The sequence below is a fragment of the Peromyscus leucopus genome, chromosome 1 (assembly GCF_004664715.2).
Source record: "Peromyscus leucopus breed LL Stock chromosome 1, UCI_PerLeu_2.1, whole genome shotgun sequence".
Taxonomy (NCBI): domain Eukaryota; kingdom Metazoa; phylum Chordata; class Mammalia; order Rodentia; family Cricetidae; genus Peromyscus; species Peromyscus leucopus.
This window is the reverse complement of record NC_051063.1, coordinates 154,776,298-154,801,497: the sequence shown is the minus strand read 5'-3', so window position 1 is coordinate 154,801,497 and position 25,200 is coordinate 154,776,298. Positions and strand designations below refer to the sequence as shown.

Below are 25,200 nucleotides of genomic sequence, written 5' to 3'. Positions count from 1 at the left end.
ACTGAAGCCGACTACATGAAACAGTGAGGAGCCATTAAAAATACCAACAAGAAGATTCAAATGAAAATAAGATAGGGAAATCAATGAATTTGAAATGAGGAAGAGCTGACTAGATCAATAAAACTAAGAGCTGTGTCATTAAAAAGACCAATAAATTACATAACCACATGTGGAGCCTAGACAGAAAAAGAAAAATGAAAATATTTCTTTCACATTAGAAATGAAAGAAGATATGCTATAAGTATTAAAATGTTTATTAAGTAAAAGAATATAATGTTCATTGCCAAAAATGTATATCTTAATAAGATCAATGATTTTATAAGATGTGAACTGATCCAAAGAAGAATTTCAAACTAATTAAACAGAACTATGTCATAGAAATTATATTTTTGGTTGTGAGCCTAGCCTTTAATGGCTGAGCCATCTCTCGAGCCCGTCATAGAAATTATAATATGAACATCTCAATAACAAGACTCATCATGTCTCCCCTGAACATATCAACTCAAATAATTTTCCTACTTTTCACATCAAATATTTTCTATACAAAATATCTCCTCCCCATAAAACAAAAGAAAAAGAAAGAAAGAAAAGAAAACACAAAGATATTAAGACTCTCTTCAATGAGTATCTAAATATAGTGGAAATTCTTTAATTTGCCAGTCGGTGGTGGTGCACACCTTTGATCCCAGCACTTGAAGGCAGAAGCAGGAGGAACTCTGTGAGTTCTAGGCCAGCCTGGTCTACAGAGTGAGATCCAGGACAGCCAAACCTGCCAAAAGGAAAACAAAAAATTTCCCCGTACTTTTATAATTACATTTACATCTAATTTTGCATGTTTTCAGGCTAATTCTATCAAAAACACTTATGAGAAAAGCATTTCCTATATTTTTAAGTGACTCTAGGACACAAAATAATTTCCAAACACAAAACACAAGATAAGCTCTCACCTAACATCATACTTAAGTTGGAAACTTTGCCTCCAAGATTCAGAGCAAGGCAAAAATGCCCATTCTTGCCACTGTTCTTCAATGCCACAATCTTTGGGCATTCAAATGAAATAAAAGATATTCACATTGAAAAGAAACATGTTCCATGTCCCTTTTTCAGATAGTGCAATCATAATATATAGAAAACCATGGATTCCACCTAAAAAGTCTACAAACAAAAAAAAAACTGTTAAAACTAACTCAGCAAAGCTGCAAGACACAAAATTTACATGTAAAAGTTAGGTTGATTCTATATACTTAACTGCAAATTATATGAAAATGGAAATCAAGAGAATAATTCTATTTACTTAAAAAAAGAGCAGATAGCCAAAGATGTAGCAACAAATTTGACCAAGAAGAAAGAAAAATCTCTACTCTAAAAATTGCCAAACATGAATTAAAAAAAATTGAAAAGGACAAAAACAGATGAGCATACACCTCAAGTTCATGGAGCAGAAGAACCAACATCATTTAAACACATATACTACCCAAACCAATCTATTATCAGCACCATTTCAATCTCAATGAAACAGAAGAACCCTCATGGGGACCCAGACAACACCCAGAAGAACCACAGGAATCTTCATGAAAAAAACAACAAAACAAGAGACCTCATGTCAACTGACTTCAAAAATACAATGGAAAGTTACAAAAACCAAAATAATCTAGTAATGGCATAAAAACAGACACATAGGCCAATAAGGTAGGATAAGGAACCCACAGGTAAATCCATTCTTCCACTATCAACTGATTCAACAAAGATTCTGGGAATACCCGGGGTCAGGGGGAAAGGTTAGGGACAATCTCTTTAATGTATTTTTTTTTTTTGAAGACAAGACATCCACACATAGACCTTATCTTATACAATATTAGAAGCATTATTTCAAAATGGGTTAAAAACAAAAATGTCTGAAACTCTGAGAACACCAGAAGAAAATACAGGCTGCCTACACTCCCCTGGTCTCTACAGCATTATTATTCACACAGGTAAAGATAAGCAACCAACCTTAGTGTCCATCCTGGTTTGCCTTCTGCTGTTGGCATAAACATGACCAAAAGCAACTTGGGAAGAAAGGGGTTTGGGCTGACAGTTTACAGTCCCTCCTTGAGGGAAGTCAGGGCAGAAACTCACACAGGGCAAGAACTTGAATCAAAAGCCACAGTTGGCTTGCTGTGAGGCTCACATTCAGCTAACTTTCTTATCCAGCCCAGGCCCACCTGCCCATTGATGACACCACCCAGAGTGGACTGGGCCCTCTGACATCAATTTGCAATCAAGAAAATGCCACACCAACATGCCAATGTAATGAAAGCAGTTCTTTAATTGAGGTTCTCTCTTCACATGTGCCATGTTGACAACCCAGATTAGCCATCACAGTGCCCACCGACCAGTGAGTGAGTAGATAAAAAAGTAAAAATAAAAACTGTTGCTCTTGTGCGGAATATAAATGGAACACTAGTAGATGAAATTCTAGCAAGACTTAAAAACAAATTAAATTCTATCACTGTCAACAACAGGGAATAAATACAGAAGACATGGTGTCAAGTGAAATAAACCAGGCACAGGGAGAGGAATGCCACCTGACCTCACTGGTACATAAAATCTAAAAGTTTGATCTAGGGGCTGGAGAGATGGCTCAGCAGTTAAGAGTGCTTGTTGCTCTTGCAAAGGAAACAAATTAAGGTTAGGGTTAAGGTTAGGGTTAGGGGTTAGGGTTAGGGTTAGGGTTAGGGTTAGGGTTAGGGTTAGGGTTAGGGCCAGCACTCATGCTGGGCTGCTCACAACTGCCTGTAACTCCATCTAACCAGAGGGTGTTAGATCCCCTGAGACTAACTGCACTCACGTGCACATACCCAAACACACATATACACACAATTTTTTTTTTTAAATAAACAATAACTTCCAGAGTCTGGGAGATTAACTTTAAAGAGAGTTGAATTAATTCACTTATACAGAAATAGCTGTGCTACTGGATTTAGACCAAAGTGTTTAGAGAAATACCTAATTCAAAGTCAGGACCTTAAAACAATTGTAAGGGGGATGGAGAGATGGATAAGCATCTAAAAGCATGAGGAACTTTGAAGCTGGGTTCAGTTCCCAGCACACACATGGTAGCTCACAACCATCTGTAACTTCAGTTCCAAGGGATCTGACAACCTCTTCTGGCCTACACAGGCACCTAATATACACATGGTACACAGACATTCATAGAGGCAAAACACCTATACACATAAAATAAAAACAAATAAATTTTTAAAAGACAATAATTGTAATGACTTGCTATTTTAATCGATTTTTCTGCTAATTCCATTAAATTATGCAAAAATTAAAATACCAGTCGCTATAAGTTTATTGAGTTGGTTCAAGAACAGTTCAACAATGGCTGGGGAGATGGCTCAGCAGTTAAGAGCATGGGCTGCTGTTCCAGAGGACCCAGGTTTGACTTCCAACACTATATACACCACATAGCAGCTCACAACCATTTGTAACTCTAGGTCCAGGGGATCTGATGTCCTCTCTAGCCTCTGTGGACATTGGGCATGATGTCTGGGGCGCACAGACACACATGCAGGCAACACTCATACACAAAAAAGAAAAAATAAATTTAGAGAAGGATTAATAAGTATCATTGTCTTAATAGATAGCAGGGGAAAGATTAAAATACTTCAAAAGAGATGCTGAGGAGATTTGTAATACAATTTAACAGCTATGGATGATTGCTTTTGGCATTTAGTAAATCAGAAATAAAATTAAATTTCCTTTATATCCTAACTATATAGATACCCATATTAGAAACTATTACTAGGAATTATATTAAGCAGATAAAAAGAACATGATAAAATCCTAAGAAAAGAGGTTGCCCTCTGTCTTCTCCCTAACTTTAATAGGGACATTTAATCTACTTATTTATCACTCACTGTAGTGAATTCAGAACAATATTATTTTTTAAAAAATGCTAGAATACACATTGGAATGTAAGATAAAGGATTTTAAAATTATAAAATCTTATAGCAAAACAAATCAAAGGGAGTTGTTTTAAAAAATCAAATGCTTGCCGGGCGGTGGTGGCGCACGCCTTTAATCCCAGCACTCGGGAGGCAGAGGCAGGCGGATCTCTGTGATCCTGGGCTACCAAGTGAGTTCCAGGAAAGGCACAAAGCTACACAGAGAAACCCTGTCTCAAAAAAACAAAAAAAAAAAAAAATCAAATGCTTAACATATGGCTTACAATCAGTGAATGCTATCTTTTTAGAAAACACTCCAAATAGCTTCAAAAGTCAACTAAAAGTCTATTTTGAAAACCAAAACAAAAATACTCAAAGAATACTACAGAACAATGTCTCTCTTATGAATACGGATAAAAAAATCTTCAACACTTTACCCAACAAATCAAACAAATCACATCCAATTATATAGAAAATGGATTACATCATGACTGACTAGCTATGCAAGCTGGGAAAGGATTCAAAATTCAGCCTGAGGCTGGCAAGATGGCTCAGCAGGTAAAGGCACGTGCTGCCAAACCTGACAACGTGAGTTTGATAGCAAAACTCATCTGGTAGAAGGAGAGAACCAACCCCCACAATTTGTCCCCGACCTCCATCTGTGTGTGCCATAGCAGGTGCACAAATATACTCACATGCATGTGTATGCACATGTACACACACATACATACACACGAAAAAATAATAAATACCACCTATGAAATCTTAACAATGTGTTAACCTAGACAATATTGGCAAAATGACACTACCAGTTTGACATGCTAATATGTACAAAAATAATTTCACTTGATAGTCAATGTTGAGAGAGGGAGAATCAGTTTCTTCTGATATAAGGTCTCACACAGGTTGTCTAATCAAGTGGTGTAGTAGCTTGAATAGTAATGGCCCCATAGGCTCATATATTTGAATGCTTGGTCATCAGGAAGTAGCACTGCTTGAGATGGATTAGTGGTGTGACCTTGTTGGGGCAGGTGTGGCCTTGTTGAAGGAAGTACATCACTGAGGCTGAGGTTTGGGTTTTCAAAAGCCCAAGCCAGTCCCAGTATCACTTTCTACCTGCTGCCCATGGTTCCAGATGTAGAACTCTCAGCTACTGCTCCAGCACCATGTCTGCCTGCCTGCTGCCATGCTCTCTGCCATGATGATAATGGACTAAACCCCTGAACTTCAAGTCAGTCTCAGTTAAATGCTTTCCTTAATAAGAGTCATCGTGGTCATGTTGTCTCTTCACAGAAACAAAACACTAAGGCAAATGGTCAGCCCAGGATATATGTAAGAAGTTCAACCCAATTCATGTAATTCACCACTTCAACATAAACTACTAGTCATCTCAATAGATACAGAAAGAGAATGTAAAAACTATCAACACCCCTTTGCAATGAAAAGCACTTTGTATGAGGAGGCAGAAGGCAAGTTTCAACCTGACCAAGAACACTCTCAGAAGAACCTTCAACCTAGTTGAGAGCTTCTGCAAACACTGTATTTATCAAACTCCATGGTGAAAACAGAAAGCTTTCTCCCTAAGATCAGGAAGAAGACAGTAATAATGTGTCAGGACTCCTAGTTCATATTGTGGCTGAAAGCTCCAGCCAAAGCAACTAGGCAAGGGAGTAGAATAATAGGTACCTGGATTGGACAGGAAGAAAACAGAATGCTTTGCATACAAGATGACCTCATATAGAGAAATTGTAAACAAATCAACATAACTAATGAATGATCTTTTAAGATTATTATATAAAATTAATTTTATTATATGAAGGCCATGAATAACCATAAGATTAAATTCCAAAACCAACTCCATTTACAGTAGCATCAAAAATACTTCAGGGGCAGGAGAGCTAGCTCAACAGTTAAAGCGCTGGGTTCAGTTCCCAGCACCCACGAGGTAGCTAACAACCATCTGTATCTTCAGTTCCTGGGGATCCAATGCCCTCTTCTAGCCTCCACAGGCACCTAACAAATGTGGTGCAGAAACATACATTCGGCCAAAACATTCAAGTGTGTTAAATAAAAATAAGCAAACCCTTTTTCTTAAAAAAAAAAAAATACTTAGGAATTAATTTTTTAAATCAGGAAAAAACTAGTTCTCTAAAAGTTATAAAAAAGAAAGAAAGAAAGAAATCTTTGTTAACAAAGAAGACCTAAAAAGCTACCCCATATTCTTGAATCAATTGTTTGATATTGTCAGGATAGTAAGACAACCCAAAGTTGACTCCTAAATCAAACATAATCCCTATCAAAGTCTCAGGTGATTTTTTTTTTTGTAGAAAGTCTCGGCTAGTCCTCATGCTCATGTGTACATTCTAGGAGAGTAGAAGAACCAAACAATCTTGAAAAGAATGAAGTTGGTTCTTCATCCTTCCAGCTACCAAACTTACAGCAAAGTTACAACTATCAGGACATTATCCTCATGATGATCAACACATCAATGAAATGGGGTGAGAGGCTAGAAATAAATCCTCACAGTTATGCTTAATTTATCTTCAACAGGGATGCTAAAGTAATTCACTGGGGGGGGGGAGCCACAAATGACATTGGGACAACTGATGTCCCTGAGCAAAGCAAACCCCTACCATCCACCATCCAAAGAAATTAACTAAAATATATCCGAAGTGAAACAGGAAGAAATACTTTTGTGTTGTAACCACAGGTAAGGAGCACATGATCCTGTTAATTTCACCCACACTCCTATAAGAAAATCCTAATTGATTTATTATGTTACAAAGTTAAAGATGGACATGCAAGGTACAGGTGGTTGGGAAAAGAAGGGGTTAACAGAAGTAAGGGGAAGCCAAGGGAGGATAAAAGGGATAAATGTGATTGAAATGCATTATGTATGTGTATGAAAACATCTCGCCTTTAATCCCAGCATTCGGGAGGCAGAGCCAGGCAGAGCTCTGTGAGTTCAAGGCCAGCCTGGGCTACCAAGTGAGTCCCAGGAAAGGCGCAAAGCTACACAGAGAAACCCTGTCTCGAAAAAACCAAAAAAAAAAAAATAAAAAGATAAAAATTAAAAAAAAACATCTCAATTAAATTCATTGCTACATATAATTAACATACACTAATAAAAACATTTAAAACGTCAAAGAGATAAATGTAAGAGCCAAGCCTACAAAAATCTTCAAAAGAAATCCTGAAAGTGAGACTAAGTGCCCTTGGCTCAGGCTGTGCTTTCTGAGCTATGACACCAAAAGCACAAGCAATAAAAAACTGGTCATCATCAAACCTTAAAATTCTGTGCCTCAAAGACACCATCACAGAATCAAAAACACAACCCACAGAGTGGGGGGGGGGTGTCATATGTCTGATTAGAGATTTGTATCTACAACAATAAAGACCTATTATAAATCAATTACAAAAAAACAAATGCCCCAATTAGAACTGAGCGAGTGATCCAAACAGACATCTCTCCAAAGATTCGCAAATGGCCAATCAGAACATGAAAAGAAACTCAACATCATTTACCATCAGGCAAATGTGGTCCTAAAACATAACAGAGACCATGTCATGCCCATTCAAATGGCTCCAATCAAAGAAAAGGGTAATCACCAGTTTGGACAAGGATATGGAAAAACTGTCATACACTTCTGGTGGGAATGTAAAAGGTACAGCCACTTTTTTGAAAAGGTATTTTACTTTATATATGTGAATGTTTTGCATACACACACACACACACACACACACACACACACACACACACACACACACACACATCATGTGTGTGCAATGCCAAGGGTGGGCATTAGACCCTGGAACTGGAGTTACAGACAGTCATGAGTCACCGTGTGAGTTCTGGGAATCAAATCCTGGTTTTCTGGAAGAGCAGCCAGTGCTCTTAGATGCTCTTAGTCACAGTGTATGAGTTTCTCATGAAGTTGAACATAGTCTCCACCTAAGCCAGAAGGTTCATTCTTCAATTTAAATCCAAGACAATGGAAACAAAAATCTTGCATGAGAATGTTAACAGCAGCACCATTCAGAATGGCTGGTTAAAATGCCCCCAATAAATGGATAAATGAAAACTGCTAACTTCAAACAGTGTGCTAGAAAAGAATGAATTGCTGACACAAACTACCACATGAATGAACTTTAGAAACATTGTTCTAAGTGAATCTACCCAATTAGGGATCATGTGGAATATGGTTTTGTTTTATGCAATGACCTAAATAGGCAAATCTATAGATAGAAAGTAGACAAGAGGTGTGGGAGAGCTTCAGGGCGGATTGAGAACCACAGCTCAGTGATGCAGGGTTGCTGTGTGGGGTAAGGGGGTTTCTGGAAATACTGTATGATCAATACACAACTTTGAGAATGTACTAAAGCTGCATGATGAAAATGAAAACTAAGAATTTAATGATGCCCATTATATCCCAACTTCAGCCACCTAGCTAGTTAAGCCTCATAAGTGATACCGTTAGCATCACATAAGTAGGAACTGTAGAAGGAATGTGGTGTCTTTCTTGCCCACCAATAATCCATTCATGCATCACATGCCTGGACACCTTGCTACTGGAAAAGAAGAGCCCCAAGTTCATGCTCCTACTATTATACACCTGGTCAAATGGGCTATTGGAGATTTGTGGCTTCTCTGGGAGGAAGAGTCAGTTTTCTTTAAGGGCAAGGCCCCTGGTAGGTAGACAATGCTCCAGTAGATGTTTCCACATCCATGAGCACACAAATTAGAATCTGTGAGGTACAAAAAGGAAAAAGGGCACAAAGTTGGGAGGGTATTGTTTGAATCTAGGGGAAATTAGGAGGATTGGGAGTAAATACGATCAAAATACATTATATACATGTATAAAAATCTCTAAAAATACAATATTAAAAAATGTCCATGTTCAATGTCCACAGGGACATTGCCCCTCTAGACACTGTCATTCTAATACATAATGATAACAACCTGGAAAAATGATAAAAGATTATTACTTGGTAAAGACTATATCCTTCGGGGAGACTACTATGGGGGGAGACATCCACTCCTAAATATTCAGTACTATATATTCTTCTTGGTTTTATCATATGCTGAGTCTCTCAGGTAGATTCTAATCTTTTTAAGGGTAGAAACCAGGTCTTCCATATTCCCCATGGCCACTGCAATAGAAACTTGCCTGTGGATCCATCCCTGTTTGCTTTACATATACTAAGCAAATGAGGAAAAGGAAACCGTAAAATCCAGAGGGGGTCTCTTATCTATTCCTTCACACTTCTGTTTAGTTGATACCTGAGGCTTTCTATTACTGTGAAAAATGATGGTGGACTCTCAGCTCTTTAGAGATCTGCCATGGACATAGGAGAAGAAACACAGCATTGAAGAACTCTGGGGCTGTTCAAGTTATTCTTTAAGACCTTTCCTAAAAGAGAAGCATTTTAATCCAAAAGCAGAAACAAGCAGCTAGATTTTCTAGACATAAACAAGAAAGGAAAGATTTATCTATTGAGGAATGACAATTCAACATGTACTGTCCTTTGTGGTTCTAGAGCAATTGTATGACTAGACTCTTGCCTGCATCACAAGGACAAGGCGACAGCTCTCCAGGCACACAATGGCTGACATCGCAGGGCTGGAACACCAGCCACTGCCAGACCAACTCTGAAACCCCAGCCCACATGCATCTTGCCTGCTGGGAAGTTCTGCTCTGTGTTTGTTGACAAGCAATTGAAGACTTTGACCTAGTCTTAGGATTTGTTTGTCCCCGCTACCAAGGAGACTCTCTCATTCCCTCCCCATAAAGTCAGAGAGAGACAAGAAAGGACCCAGCCTTTCTGTGCTCAGAAAGCTGAGACTTGGTTTGACAGCCAAACTCCAGCATACAGTGCAACTTGGAATTACCAACATCTCTCACAGACACACAAGTCACCTTGTGTGGCCTTAGCTATTGTTCATAATATTGACAAAATTCATCCAAAGGAAACCAGAGTACACTGCAAACCTCTTGAGGCTGAGAACAGACTTAACCACTAAAAACAGACAGATCAACTGGATCAGCTGCTCTTCAAACGACCCAAGTTCAGTTCCCAGCACCCACGTCAGGTGCTTCCAACTGCCTACAACTACAGCTCCAGAGAATCCAATATGACCTTCTGGCACCCTGGACACTGTAATCACTCACACAAACTCCACACTCAGATACACACATATAAAATTAAAAATAAAAATAGCCCAACTGTCCCTCAGGCCTAGCTCCAGACATATGGCTTGACAAGCAACTTTGCCTAAGTGTAGCTCTGACTCTTCCTCAAAGAAGCTTCTTTTTTCAGCAGATGGAGACCATCACAATTTATCAAAATACAAAGAACAATTGACTATGGGGTGTCTGTCCCCAGCTGACATATCTACAACAGGGTAGGCTCAAGAAACATCAAAGAAGAGGGAAGAGAAAGATGGCGAGAGCCAGAGGTCAAGGATGCTGCTGCAAGATGGCAGAATATAGAACCAACTTACAGCAATCAATAGCATGTCCATTCAGCACCAACACACACACTGAGAAAGAGATCATGGACACACTCCCATTCACAATAGCCTCAAAGAAAATAAAATACTGAGGAATGAACCTAGCCAAGGAGATGAAAGACCTCTACAATGGAAACTTTAAACCTGAGGAAAGAGATAAAGAGAAAATGGAAAAATACCCCATGCTCATTGATTGATAGAATTAATATTGTAGAAAATATAATATAATATAATATATTTTGTGTTCATATAACATATATCAAGGTATTATATGAAATTATCAATATATATATATATATACATAATTGCTGAATATATAAAGAATTCAAAAAACAGCAAAAGCAAAAATTATACTCTAAAAAAATGAGCTAAGGACCCCCCACCTATCATTGCCCCAGTTGCAGGCCAGCAGAGAAGATTCCTGCAGGTAGGCTTCCCCAACAACCCCCTCCATCAGACCCTGCAATCTACAAGACCCACTCCCCCTCAACCCACCCATCCCCCTATGACCTCAGCGGCTTCCTGAGACACAGAATCTGCCAGCTCTGATTGAACCAAGAGGTGAGTAACTATTCTCTCAACCAGAGAGTCCTGCCTCTAGAACCTAGACACTGGGGAACAACGTGCATCCCCCAACCCCCATCCATTGCTACCCTAGGTGCAGGTCAGCAGAGAATACTCCTGTGGGTAGGCTTCCCCAACACAGACTCTGTAATCTACAAGACCCACTCTCTACCCCAAACCTACTCATCCCCCTGTGACCTCAGCAGCTCCCTGAGAGAGAGAAACCACTAGCACCAATTAGACCAAGAGCTACAATTGGACTAAGAGTGGCCCCTTAAGACACAAACACAGCAAGCACAGATTGGACCAAGGACAGTTCCCTAAGACACAGACAACACTTGCACCTACTGGAGGAAGAGATGGGTAGGCGCCAGTGCAAAACTACATACAACAACATAATATGGCACCACCAGAACCTAGTGGTTCTACAACAGCAAGACCGGACCATCACAATGTAGAGGAAGCAGAAGAAAGTGACCTTAAAAATAACTTCATGAAGATGATAGAGGCCTTTAAAGAGTAAATGAAAAATTCCCTTAAAGAAATGAGGAAAAGACAAACAAAAAAAAAATTGGAGGAAATCAATAAATCCCTTTAAAAAAATCCAAGAAAAAGCAATTAAACAGGTGAAGGAAACAGTTAAAGACTTGAAAATTGAAATAGAAGCGATGAAGAAGACACAAACTGAGGGAATGCTGGAAATAGAAAATCTGAGTAAACAAACAGGAACTACAGATGCAAGCATAACCAACAGAATACAAGAGATGGAATAGAGAATCTCTGGATGGAGGATACATTAGAAAAAAATAGATTCGTCAGTCAAAGAAAACACCAAAGCCAAAAAAGTCATAACACAAAACATCCAGGGAATCTGGGCCACCACAAAAAGGCCAAACCTAAGAATAATAGGGATAGAAGAAGAAGAATACCAATTCAAAGACACAAAAAATATATTCAACAAAATCATAGAAGAAAACTTTTCCAATTTAAAGAAGGAAATGCCTATGAAGATACAAGAAGCTTATAGAACACCAAATAGACTAGTCCACCCAAAAAAGTCTCCTAACCACATAATAATCAAACCCCTAAACATACAGAATAAAGATAGAATATTAAGAGCAGCAAAGGAAAAAAGGCCAAGTGACTTATAAAGGATGACCCATCAAAATAACATCTGACTTCTCAATGGAGACTCTGAAAGCCAAAAGGTCCCAGAGAGACATAATGCAGACACTAAGAGACCACAGATGCCATCCCAGGCTACTATACCCAGAAAAACTTTCAATCACCATAGACATAGTGCACAAGACATTCCAAGACAAAACCAGATTTAAACAATACCTATCCACAAATCCAGTTCTACAGAAAGCACTAGAAGAAAAAAATCCAACCTAAGGAAGTTAGATGCACCCATGAAAACATAGGCAATAGATAACCCCACAGCAAAAAATCCCAAAGAAGGGAAATACACACACACTACCACCAAAAGATAACAGGAGTGAACAGTCACTGGTCATTAATATCCTTAATATCAATGGACTCAATTCATCTATAAAAAAAATACAAGCTTGGTTGGGGATTTAGCTCAGTGGTAGAACACTCGGCTGGCAAGAGCAAGGCCCTGGGTTCGATCCTCAGTGCCAAAAAAAAAAGATACAAGCTAACAGAATGGATACAAAAACAGGATCCATCCTTCTGCTCATACAAGAAACACACCTCAACTTCAAAGACAGATACTACCTCAGAGTAAAAGGCTGAGAAAAGACTTTCCAATCAAATGGACTTAAGAAGCAAGCTGGTATATCTAATATCCTAATATCTAACAAAATAGACTTCAAACTAAAATCAATCAAAAGAAATTGGGAAAAACATTACATATTCATCACTGGAAAAATCCACCAAGATGAAGTCTGAATTCTGAACATTTATACTCCAAATACAAGGGCCCCCTCATATTTAAAAGAAACATTTCTAAAGCTTAAATAACACATCAAACCCCATATACTAGTAGTGGGAAATTTCAACACCCCACTCTCAGGAATGGAGAGGTCTGTCAGACAGAAACTTAACAGAGAAATAAGGGATCTAACAGATGTTATGACTCAAATGGACTTAATAGATATCTACAGAACATTCCACCCTAACACAAAAGAATATACCTTCTTCTCAGCACTCCATAGAACCCTCACTAAAATCAACCACATAATCAATCACAAAGCTAATCTCATCAGATACAAAAAAAATGGAATAACCTCCTGTATTTTATCAGATCACCATCTCTTAAAGTTAGATTTCAACAACAACATAAATTACAGAAAGCCTACAATCTCACAGAAACTGAGTAATGCTCAACTGAATCACCAATGAGTCAAGGAAGAAATAAAGAAATTAAAGACTACCTAGAGTCAATGAAAATGAATGTACAACATATCCAAACATATGGGACACAATGAAAGTAGTGCTAAGAGGAAAATTCATAGCACTAAATGCCCACATAAAAAAGTTATTGACTCACACTAGTGACTTAACAGCACACCTTAAAGCTCTAGAACAAAAGGAAGCAAACTTACCCAGGAAAAATAGATGCCAAGAAATAATCAAATTGAGGGCTAAAATAAATAAAATAGAAACAAAGAGAACAATACAAAGAATCAATAAAACAAAGACTTGGTTCTTTGAGAAAATCAACAAGATAGACAAGCCCTTATCCACACTAACCAAATGGCAAAGAGAGAACAACCAAATCAACAAAATCAAAAATGAAAAGGGAGAAATAACAACAAACAACAAGGAAATCCAGAGAATTATCAGGTCATACTTTAAAAACTTGTACTCCACAAAATTGGAAAATCTAAAATAAATGGACAATTTTTTTAATAGGCACCACATACCAAAATTAAATCAAGACCAGATAAACAATTTAAATAGACCTATCATCCTTAAGGAATGAAAAATCAGTCATTAAAAGTCTCCCAACCAGGGTCAGATGGTTTCAGACAGAATTCTACCAGAATTTCAAAGAAGAGCTACTACCAATACTCTTCAAATTGTTCCACACAATAAAAACAAAAGGAACATTACTAAACTCATTTTATGAGGCTACAGTTACCCTGATATCCAAACCACACAGAGATGCAACAAAAAGAGAATCACAGACCAATCTCTCTCGTGAAAATTGATGAAAAAATATTCAATAAAATACTGGCAAACCGAATCCAAGAACACATCAAAATATTATCTACCGTGACCAAGTAGGCTTCATCCCAGAGATGCAAGGATGGTTCAGCATATGAAAATCTGCCCAAAGTAATACACCATAAAAACAAACTGAAATAGAAAAAAAACCACATGGTCATCTCATTAGATGCTGAAAAGACCTTTGACAAAATCCAACACTCCTTCATGATAAAGGTCTTGGAGAGATCAGGAATATAAGGAACATACCTAAACATAATAAAGGCAATTTACAGCAAGCTCACAGCCAACATCAAATTACATAGAGAGAAACTCAAAGCAATTCCACTAAAATCAGAAACAAGATAGGGCTGTCCACTCTAGCCACATCTCTTCAATATAGTACTCAAAGTTCTAGCTAGAGCAATAACACAACAAAAGGAGATCAAGGGGATACAAATTGGAAAGGAAGAAGTCAAACTTTTGCTATTTGCAGATGATATGATAGTATACATAAGTGACCACAAAAATTCTACCAGGGAACTCCTACAGCTGATAAACACCTTCAGTAATATGGCAAGATACAAGATTAATTTAAAAAAAAAACCAGTAGTTCTCCTGTATACAAATGATAAATGGGCTAAGAAAGAAATCAGAGAAACATCACCCTTTACAATAGCCACAAATAAGTTAAAATACTTTGGGGTAACTCTAACCAAGCAAGTGAAATACCTGTATGACAAGAACTTTAAGTCTCTGAAGAAATAAATTGAAGAAGATGTCAGAAAATGGAAAGATCTCCCATGCTCACAGATAGGTAGAATTAACATAGTTAAAATGGCAATCTTACCAAAAGCAATCTACAGATTCAATGCAATCCCCACCAAAATCCCAACACAATTCTTCACAGATCTGAAAAAAAAAAAAAATACTCAACTTCGTATGAAAAAAAAAAAAAACCTCTAGGCTAGCTAAAACAATCCTGTACAATAAAACCACCTCTGGAGGCATCACCATCCCTGATCTCAAGCTCTACTATAGAGCTATAGTAAGAAAAACAGCTTGATATTAGCACAATAACCGACATGTGAATTAATGGAATTGAATTGAAGACCCTGACATTAACCCACACACCTATGAACATCTGATTTTTGTCAAAAAAAAAAAAAAGCCAAAACTGTACCATGGAAAAAAGAAAGCATCTTCAACAAATGGTGCTGGCATAACTGGATGTCAACATGTAGAAGATTGCAAATAGATCCATATCTATTGCCATGTACAAAACTCAAGTCCAAGTGGATCAAAGACTTCAACATAAATCCAGTTACATTGAACCTGATAGAAGAGAAAGTAGGAAGTAGTCTTGAATGCATTGGCACAGGAGACCACTTCCTAAATAAAACACCAGTAGCGCAGACACTGTGAGCAACAATTAATAAATGGGACCTCCTGAAACTAAGAAGCTTCTGTAAGGCAAAGGACCCAATAAATAAGACAAAATGACAGCCCACCGAATGGGAAAAGACCTTCACCAACCCCACATCTGACAGATGTCCAAAATATATAAAGAACTCAAGAATCTAGACATCAAAATATTGAACAATCCAATTAAAAAATGGATATCAAGCTAAACAGAAAATTCTCAACAGAAGAATCTCAAATGGCCAAAACATATTTAAGGAATTGCTCAACATCCTTAGTCATCAGGGAAATGCAAATCAAAATGACTCTGAGATACCATCTTACACCTGTCAGAATGGCTAAGATCAAAAACACTAATAGCAGCTTATGTTGGAGAGGATGCAGAGCAAGGGGAACACTCCTCCACTGTTGGTTGGAGTGCAAACTTGTATAGCCACTTTGGAGATCAGTATGTCAGTTTCTCAGAAAATTGGCAATCAATCTACCTCAAGACCCAACTATATCACCCTTGGATATATACCCAAGGGATGCTCAATCATACCACTAGGACACATGTTCAATTATGTTCATAGCAGCATTATTTGTAATAGCCAGAACCTGGAAACAACCTAGATGCCTTTCAACCAAAGAATGGATAAAGAAAATGTGGTACATATACACAATGGAGTACTACTCAGCAGTAAAAAACAATGATATCATGAAATTTGTAGGCAAGTGGATGGAACTAGAAAATATCATCCTGAGTTAGGACAAACATGGCATATACTCACTCTACGTGGATACTAGATGTGAAGCAAAGGATAACCAGACTACAACTCACAGCTCCAGAGAAGCTAGCTAATAAGGAGGACTCTAAGAGGAACACATGGATCTCCCTGGGAAGGGGAAATAGATGAGATCTCCATGAGTAAACTGGGGATAAGGGAGGGCAATGGAGGGTAGGGGATGGGGGATGAGAACACAAGGGAATGGGATAGTCAAGCTGGAACAGGGATGGAGTGGGAGAACAATGAAAGATATCACGATAGAGGAAGACATTATGTGGATAGAGAGAAACTGGGTGCCAGGGAAGTTCCCAGGAATCTACAAGGATGACCCCAACATAGACTACTAACAATAGTAGAGATGGTGCCTGAACTGGCTTACCCTAGTAATCACATCAGTTAATACCCTAACTGTCATCATAGAGCCTTCATCCAGTAACTGATGGAAGCAGATGCAGAGATCCACAGCCAAGCACCAGGCCAAACTCCAGGAGTTCAGTCGAAGAAAGAGAAGAGGGGTTCTATGAGCAAGGAGCATCATGATCATGATGGGGAAACAGAGACAACCAAACCAAACTAGTGGGAACTCAAGAACTTTAGACCAACAGCTATGGAGCCTCCATGGGACTGGACTAGGCCCTCTGCATAAGCCAGATGGTTGTGTAGCTTGATCTGCTTAAGGGGCCCCCTGGCAATAGAATCCATCCCTGGTACACGAGCTGACTTTTTGGAGCCCACTACCTATGGTGGGACACCTTGCACAGCTCGATGCAGGGGGAGGGGCTTGGACCTACCTCACCTGAATGTACCAGGCTCTGCTGACTCCCCATAGGAGGCCTTACCTTGTCAGAAGAGGGAATGGGAGGTTGGGAGGAGGCTGGGTGTGGGAGGAGAGAAGAGAGGGGGAATCTGTGGCTGCTATGTTAAATGAATAAAAAAATTCTTAATAATAAAAAAGAAAGAAAGAAATGGGCTATGGATCTGAACAGAGAATTCTCAAAAGAAGAATTTAAAGTGCTGAGAGCAGGAGAAATAATTTTTCCTAAGTATGAGTTCCCTAATTGGTTATCTAATACCAGTACATACAAGTAATACTAAATGGACTAAGCAGGTTGTGTTTATATATTTAGGTGTGTGTGTGTGTGTGTGTGTGTGTGTGTGTGTGTGTGTGTAACAATAGCAATTAAAGGAAAAGAGGTCATGATTTCAAAAGGGAACAAGTGGATGAAGCATGGGAGGGGATTAGAGGGAAGGAAAGGAAGGGAGAAATTATATATATACCCACTTTGTATCCATATACATATATGGATACAAAGTGGGTATAAGGAGGAGCTGGGGTAGATATGGCAAAGATATGCTATATGAAATTCTCAAAGAATTAATCAAATTAAAATTCCATACTATTAAAAAATAAATAAGTAAATAAAAATTTCTTGATGTTAGACTACTGATTCACAATTACTGCAAGTGCACAAGAAAGCACCACACGCTTCAGCCAAGCTAGTTTTCATGCTGGCTTCCTCTCCCCATGGAAATAAAGACGCTGCATGCCCTAATTTCCTCACCTCTGTGACCTGACACACAGCACCCCTGCTTGAGGATACCCTTTCCCTTCCCTGCTGGTTTCTGCTGCACAGGGCCATCCCTGTACCTGCTTTCCCTAACTACTGGGCCTGGTCAGTGCACTTGGCACTTAACAGGATTATGAAAGTCACACACTGCTTGGTGCCACCATTTGACTAGCAGTAACTACTTTTTAGCTTTTGTATGGTCATGCTTTGACATCTCAAGGATTCATAAATGCTTGGTTTATTTTGTTTTAATTATCCAAAAAAAATTGCTGCCATCTCTGGAAAAAAAAAGCCCCTCCAGAAATGCTTTCAACGGGGCAAGAGAGATGAAGCTTCTACTGACATTTTTAAATGTTTGGTTTTCCTAGCCAGCTTAACTTTGAACTTTCTCAGACTTAAAGTCCTCTGTGAAAGGAATTGAATGCCATGAAAGCAATGAGTGTTCTCTCCTCACTTCACTATATATAGGGGGGTTTTCTCATATATATCCTGATCATGGTTTCTCCTCCCTCTTCTCTGCCCAGGCCCTCCACACATCCCCACACATCTTGATTCACACCCCCTTCTGTCTCTCATTAGAAAACAAATAGGTTTCTTAGGGATAATAATAAAATAAGACATGATAAGATAAAACCAAAACTAACATATCAGAATAGGACAAAACAAACAGAGGAAAAAAGAGTCCAAGAAAATGTACAAGAAACAGATATAGACACAGACACCCACTTGTTCACACATTCAGGAATCCCATAGAAACACTAAACTAGAAGCTACACTGTACACAAAAAGGACTTATGGGGTAAAAAAGAGAGAAAATAGTGTGTGTGTGTGTGTGTGTGTGTGTGTGTGTGTGTGTGTGTGTGTAATTACATATATATGTAAGGTTTTTGAAAACCCTGACATGAGATCATGAGACAAGGAGCCTCCAAATATGTTGTGGCGTGGGGTTCATTTTCTGTTGGCCAACTACTGTGGACATGCAGCCTCACCTTAAGAGTGGTGTGTTTTCCCAGTGAGACTTCCTTGGAAAAAATTAATTTTTCATTTGCAAGTGTTTATCAATTGGAGAGAGTTTCGAGGTTAGGGATGGGGGCATGTGTCCACTTTTCCTTTCAGCTCTAGGACCCCATTTGTTGCAGATCTGCAGGTCCTGTGCATGCTGCCTCAGTTTCTGTTCATTCTTTGATATGGGCATCAATCATGTTGATTTAGAAGGCCTTGTTGCCCTGGTATTCTCCATACCTTCTGGCTCTTACACTCTTCCTCTTCCACAGGGTTCCCTGAAGCCTGGATGGAGGGATTTGATGGAGACATCCAGTTGAGTGTTCTTAAACTTAAAAACTCATACATCTGCAGACTCACATGTATGTTCTTCAGATGGAATTCAGTTCTTGCAGTGACCAAGCTTCTCCTTCCCTTTGTATTACACACCTCACAGAATACTACAAATGCTCATTCCCTTGCCCGGGGATTCTGTTACACCCCCACCCTTACCCATCAGCCTGATCCTTTTTAAATTCCAAGAACCTCCTTCCTGTTCAGACTGTCAAACGGTACCTCACTTTTTAAAATGTATTTATATGTGTGTAAGTATGTGGGTCTGTGCATGCCACAGCGCAGATGAGGAAGTCAGATAACAGCTTGTGGGGAGCTGGTTTTCTCCTTCCACCATGTGGGACCAAGGATCAAACTGAAGCCATCAGGCCTGACAGCAGCTGTGCACTGAGCCATCTCACCACATCCACTGTTTTTCTTTATATAACCATCCTGTTCTCTGGAGCCTTCCTTGGCTACTGCAACCCTGTATAAGACTAGTCCTGTCTGCCCTGATTCCTTCAACACAAGCTTCTACCACTGCCTCCACAGAGCACCTTTGTGCTCCTCTGTCCATGCTCCCACTGGCTTCTCTAAGCCTCGGAGTAAACATGGAGATAGCCACCTCAACATCCCCATGTCGAGGACAGTTTCCATGGAAACACACAATAGAGGCTCTACAGAAAGTTGTTAAATATAGCTGATTAACATGTTTGATGACATAAATATGCTAGGTAGACTGTGGTTTTGTACAAATTAAGTGAACTAGAAGATAGACAAGACAGACTAGTGAGCGGTCTTTGAAGAATAAGTACACAATCATTTTGCCCAAAATAAATTCTTACTGGGAAGTAAATTCTGCCATTAATATCTTCAGCAGAAACTAGACCTCAGGTGGCTGTTTCCATGTGGTCCCCATCTCTAGACTCCAAGGCATCTTATATGCTTCCTTTCCTTCCAAATAGATTTTTTTTAAGTATAAAGTGCTGTCTTCACCAGCCATGGTGGCACACACCTATATTTTCAGAACAGAAGGCAGAGGCAGGCAGATCACCAAAAATTCAAGGGTAGTCCAGTCTATATAGCAAATTTCAAATCAGCAAAGTGTATATAATGAGACTCTCTCAAAAAAACAATTAATTAAAATACAACAGTGTTTCCTACCTGTGTTCCAGCTCCCGGATGGACAGTATCACCCCTGAGGTGGACGGCTTCTGCTGCACAGTGGCCAAAAAGGTGAATTCACTCTTATTCCGGAACAACTGGATCAGCTTCTCACTCACATGAGGGGCCGAGTGGATCTCTCTCTGTACATCTAGGGGTCAAAAAGGAGGCACAGGAGAAGCAGGGGGTAGGTGAAGAGGAGAAATACAGAAAACGGGAGCATGGGAAGAAGAAAAAGAAAAAGGGGTCAAGTTACAAGTGGAACACTTAAGGATCCAGATTGCTTTTCCTCTCCTCTTCTGTCAATAGCTTTCACTATCTGGCACCATTCATCACCCCACACAGCTACAGTCATTCAACAAAATCCCAAGAAATGTTGTCTCTGTCACCAGGCCCACTTGTGCCTTAAACAAGTCACAATAGGCCAGACAGAGGTTTTCTGACATAAATTTTGATGGGATAATGAGCAATTTGGTCTTCTGAAAAAAAAAATCGATCAAGTCGCTATAAATAAGGTTGGAGGTCGTCAGGTAAGGGGGTCCTGAGAGTCAGAGAATCTCAGACCTGAATAACTAACAACCCAAGGATAACCCTCAATTCTGTGTTCCTCAGGGACTTGGCTTCCTTCTATCCAACATGCATCTGTCCTTGCCTTGCACCTACAAAGATAAAGTAATAACAATGCCAGACAACTCCGCCTTTGCTTAAAGAATAACGATAGTACATACTGTTGATCTGTAACTGTGCTTGGAATAACTCTGTGAACGTGATGGATTACATTCCTTATGAAATATTCACTAAGGTTGAGACCCACTCTGCAGGGCCTAGAGGTTCATGAACCCTGTTAATCCTGCTGAGGAGTCTCCATCTCCAACAGCAGCACACGGAGGCGGGGCATCCTCATCACAACGCTCATTGTGTCACACTCATCCCCCAGTATCAGAACTGGTCACCAAAGGACGAAAGCTGGGGGAGACATTGCAGAGGAAGGCATGGAAGTGTCCAAAGTTGTTTGGCAAAACACGGCATTGTATAATTTTGGCTTCTTTGTCAAAAATCCATGGGAGGCTTGCCGTTTTCTGAATAGAAACAGAGGAGGAGTGGATGGGGAGACACAGGGGAGATGGTGGAGAGGGGCCGGGAGGAGAGGAGGGACTGGAAACTGCAGTCGGGGTATAAAATAAATAAATAAATAACTTTTTTAAAAGTTGTTTAGCTCTAATAATCTTCAGCCAGAGGACCAGGATGCCTGATACTAGATAGTGTTTTCTAGACCTGGCAGGGAAGTTATACCCATAAAATCTCAATAATATAGCTGCCTAACCAAGACCTGCATAATGACAATACCAGTGTGACATGCCAGTGTGGTTGGGGGAAGTTTCACAAGGCTCACCCCTGGATGAAGAGCTATAAGTACTCAGTAGCTCCAGAAAGGGAGAATCAATGTTCTGGAGGGATGAGGCCCCTGATAGGTTACCCAATCCCACGTGGTTAATCCTAAACACATGAACATTGAGCAACACTAAATGGACTCAGTAGATACACACACACACACACACACACACACACACACACACCTACATATATGTGCCTGTGTGTGTAACAGCAATAATAATTAAAGAAGTCATGAATTTGAGAAGGTATGTGAGCAACATGGAAAACTGTAAATACAGTACTCATGTATGAAATTCCCCCAAAAATAAAAAAATTTAGATTTAAAAAAAAAATAAGAAAAAAGAGGCCATGAATTTAAAAGATAGCAAGAAGGGGTACATGGGAGAGTTTAGAGTGAGGAAAGAGAAGGGGGAAATGATGCAAATATATTATAATTTTTAAAAAAAAAAGAAGAAATAATTTTAACAGTATATTTGGTGGTATCTTCTTGTATCCTGCCCAGCTCTCCTGACTATATGATAATTATTTGATTATTTCTCCAAGTAAAAAGAGACCAGTACAGATCACAAAATTTCAACATCTGTGTAAGCCACATTACAAACTTATTTTATGACCTTGATGTACATTAAAAACTAAATTGTGATATTTAAAAAGAAAAGCCCTGGAACGGTTGACCAAAGCTCAGTCTTTTCATGTGCATGGAGGGAATGGACCAGGTGATCTCTCACAGCCCTTCCCAGCTTAGCTTCTGATTCATCCAGTCTCTGTTGCACATAAGAAGAGCACAGTTGTGGCACATGCCTTTAATCCCAGCACTCGGGAGACAGAGGCAAGTGGATCTCTGTGAGTTCGAGGCCAGCCTGAGCTACCAAGTGAGTCCCAGGAAAGGCGCAAAGCTACACAGAGGAACCCTGTCTCAAAAAATCAAAAAAAAAAAAAAGAGGAAGAGGAAGAGGAAGGAGGAGGAGGAGGAGGAGGAGGAGGAGGAGGAGGAGAAGAAGAAGGAGGAGGAGGAGGAGGAGGAGGAGGAGGAGAAGAAGAAGAAGAAGAAGAAGACAGTCTCTCCAGCTGAAGAAGCCTGGGATATGAATGGTAGAAAGCAAGGAGTCCCATCACAGAGAGGCAGTTCACCAGCAAAAGCCCACATGCTTGCCACTCACCTTTCAACCCATCGAACAGTTTTCAATGTTTTATCACTAAGTGCCGTACTGGCTGAGACAAGAGAAAGCCACTTAAAGAGTGCTTCTATGGGGTCTGGAGTGGATGGCTCAGTGGTTAAGAGCATTTGTTGTTCTTCCAGAGGACCTGGGTTTGATTTGCAGCACCCACATGGCAGCTAAGAACTGCCTGTAATTCCAAGTCCAGGGGATCCCAGGCCCGCTTCTGGCTTCCATGGATACTTTGTTCACATAGTGCACAGACATACATGTAGACAAAACACCCATACACATAAAATAAAAATACTGTCTTAGAAAGGAAAAAGTGCTTCTATGTCTTCTACAGAATTATCCTGAACACTTCCTGAGACATCTTCTAATTTGACTAACATAGGAACAATTTATTTTACAAATTAGAGAATATTGGAAAGATTTTATTAACTTTATTTTTTATCATTAGTGCTAAGCAAAATCCTAGATTTATTGCCAGAACAAATAAAAGATCCCTGAGATGAGCTTGTCTGCTTTCTTTTGTCCTTCTCTGTTCATTAATTAGGAGTCAGAAGATCGGGAGTAGCTGCCTGGAGAGCTCCTTCCAGAAGCCAAGTGTGGGCCCATTGGAAAGAGGGCTGTAGTCAGTCAGCACTGCCTGCTCTGGGCAGAGAGCACTCACGTCTCCCTGTCATGCTGACCATAGTGTGCTCAGCTCCCACTCACTTGCCTTTGGGTCTCTAGCCCTTGACCAAAGGCCTCCATATTAAAGCCCACAACTGAAAGTTTTTCTTAAGCAACAAATTCATATACACAATTCCTTACTTAATACACCCTTCTAGACGTCTAGTCACTATTTTAACCTTCCATAGTTACAAGACTCTCATTCTTTGACCTCAAACACCCTAATTTCCAGTCTTCATAAATGTGATACCCAGTTCCTCAAGCCAAACACTGGAAAATGTCCTTAGTTCTCCAGGTCCAATCCTAGAGCAGACCACATGACTCTCATGTCTGGAATTTACCCACTGTTCCCCAAGTTCCCTCTCATAGTTCATGTCCAGGTCACTCTCATACTCCCTTGAAACACTCTCAGTTGACCCCTAACTAGTCCCCACATTTCCAGGCCACCTTCTTTTCCCCACCTTGCACACAGCAGCCAAATGCTCTTTTTAAAACGTTTGAATTATGATAGGCTCCTGTTAACATTCTGCAGAGGCTTCTCACTGATCATGGGATAAAATCCAGTTCCATTACGATGCCTCACCCATGGACAGATCTGAGGCACCTTTCACCCGATCTCATTCACCTGTCTTCATCCACTAGAGGAACACACCCTTGCCTCACATCTTTGCCTCTACCCTCTTCCCAGGGAGCTCTGTACACACCTGGATCCTCCTCCTTGATCTCTCACTGCAACCCCTGAACCACGAGTGAGGGCTCCCCAGGAATGTCCCTCTTCCCACCACTCTGAGTATCTCCTCCATATGACTTGTCATCACACAGATTATGATCAGTTCATTATCTCCTTATGTAACAACCACAGTCTCCGTGTTATTTACTTTCTCTCCCTGAAAGACTGCAGGCTCCTTGATAGCTATTTATTCATAGTCTGACCCCCATTCTTTATGCCTGACACAAAGAAGACATCCAATTTAGATATACTGATTGCTTCATTTATTTTCCTTACTTATATTTTCACTTTAAATAACTACATTTACTGCACTCAGAAAATATGCAAAACCAGGAGGTAAATTGATCTTTCTCAAATGCCAGTGGATATCTGATTTTAAAAAATGGCATTTGGAGCCAACCCCCCTCTTCTGCAGAGGACACCCCTGAACTGTCAAAACTGGCTCTACCAGTCTTTCCTGGCTCACCCAACCTTGAAGGTTGAACAATTCACATCCTAGATTTCTCATGTCTCTTCACAAGTAAAAAGACCCAGCAGCACCTACCAGAGGAAAACATGAGAAATGCCCGGTTGGATACATGGAGACATCACATGTAGTCTCATCGCTGTCAGGTAAGCACTTGCCAGAATTCAGACAAAACAAGCAAAAATGACCCTGTTTCCCACAGCATAGAGGCCAGAACACCAGAGCTGACGTCACATCACTGAGGCTGCTCTGAGTTTGGCAGATGACTAGCTGGGTGGCCTTGGACAAGACACTTCTCTTTGAACCCCATAATCAAGTGCTGAAGATCAAGGGATCAAGTTTTATGATGCCTTGGCCTCAA

General features: G+C 39.8%; 1 protein-coding gene across 2 annotated transcripts in view; it reads right to left on the bottom strand.

Annotated features, from left to right (window-relative positions):
- Nucleotides 1-25,200, bottom strand: part of Nell1 (neural EGFL like 1) — an 850,988-nt gene that overhangs the window by 744,001 nt on the left and 81,787 nt on the right. For both annotated transcript variants that reach the window (XM_028880172.2, XM_037199200.1), the window contains exon 3: nucleotides 20,417-20,567. In XM_028880172.2, the coding sequence (XP_028736005.1) occupies nucleotides 20,417-20,567 (151 nt within the window). The remainder of the gene's footprint in view (nucleotides 1-20,416; nucleotides 20,568-25,200) is intronic.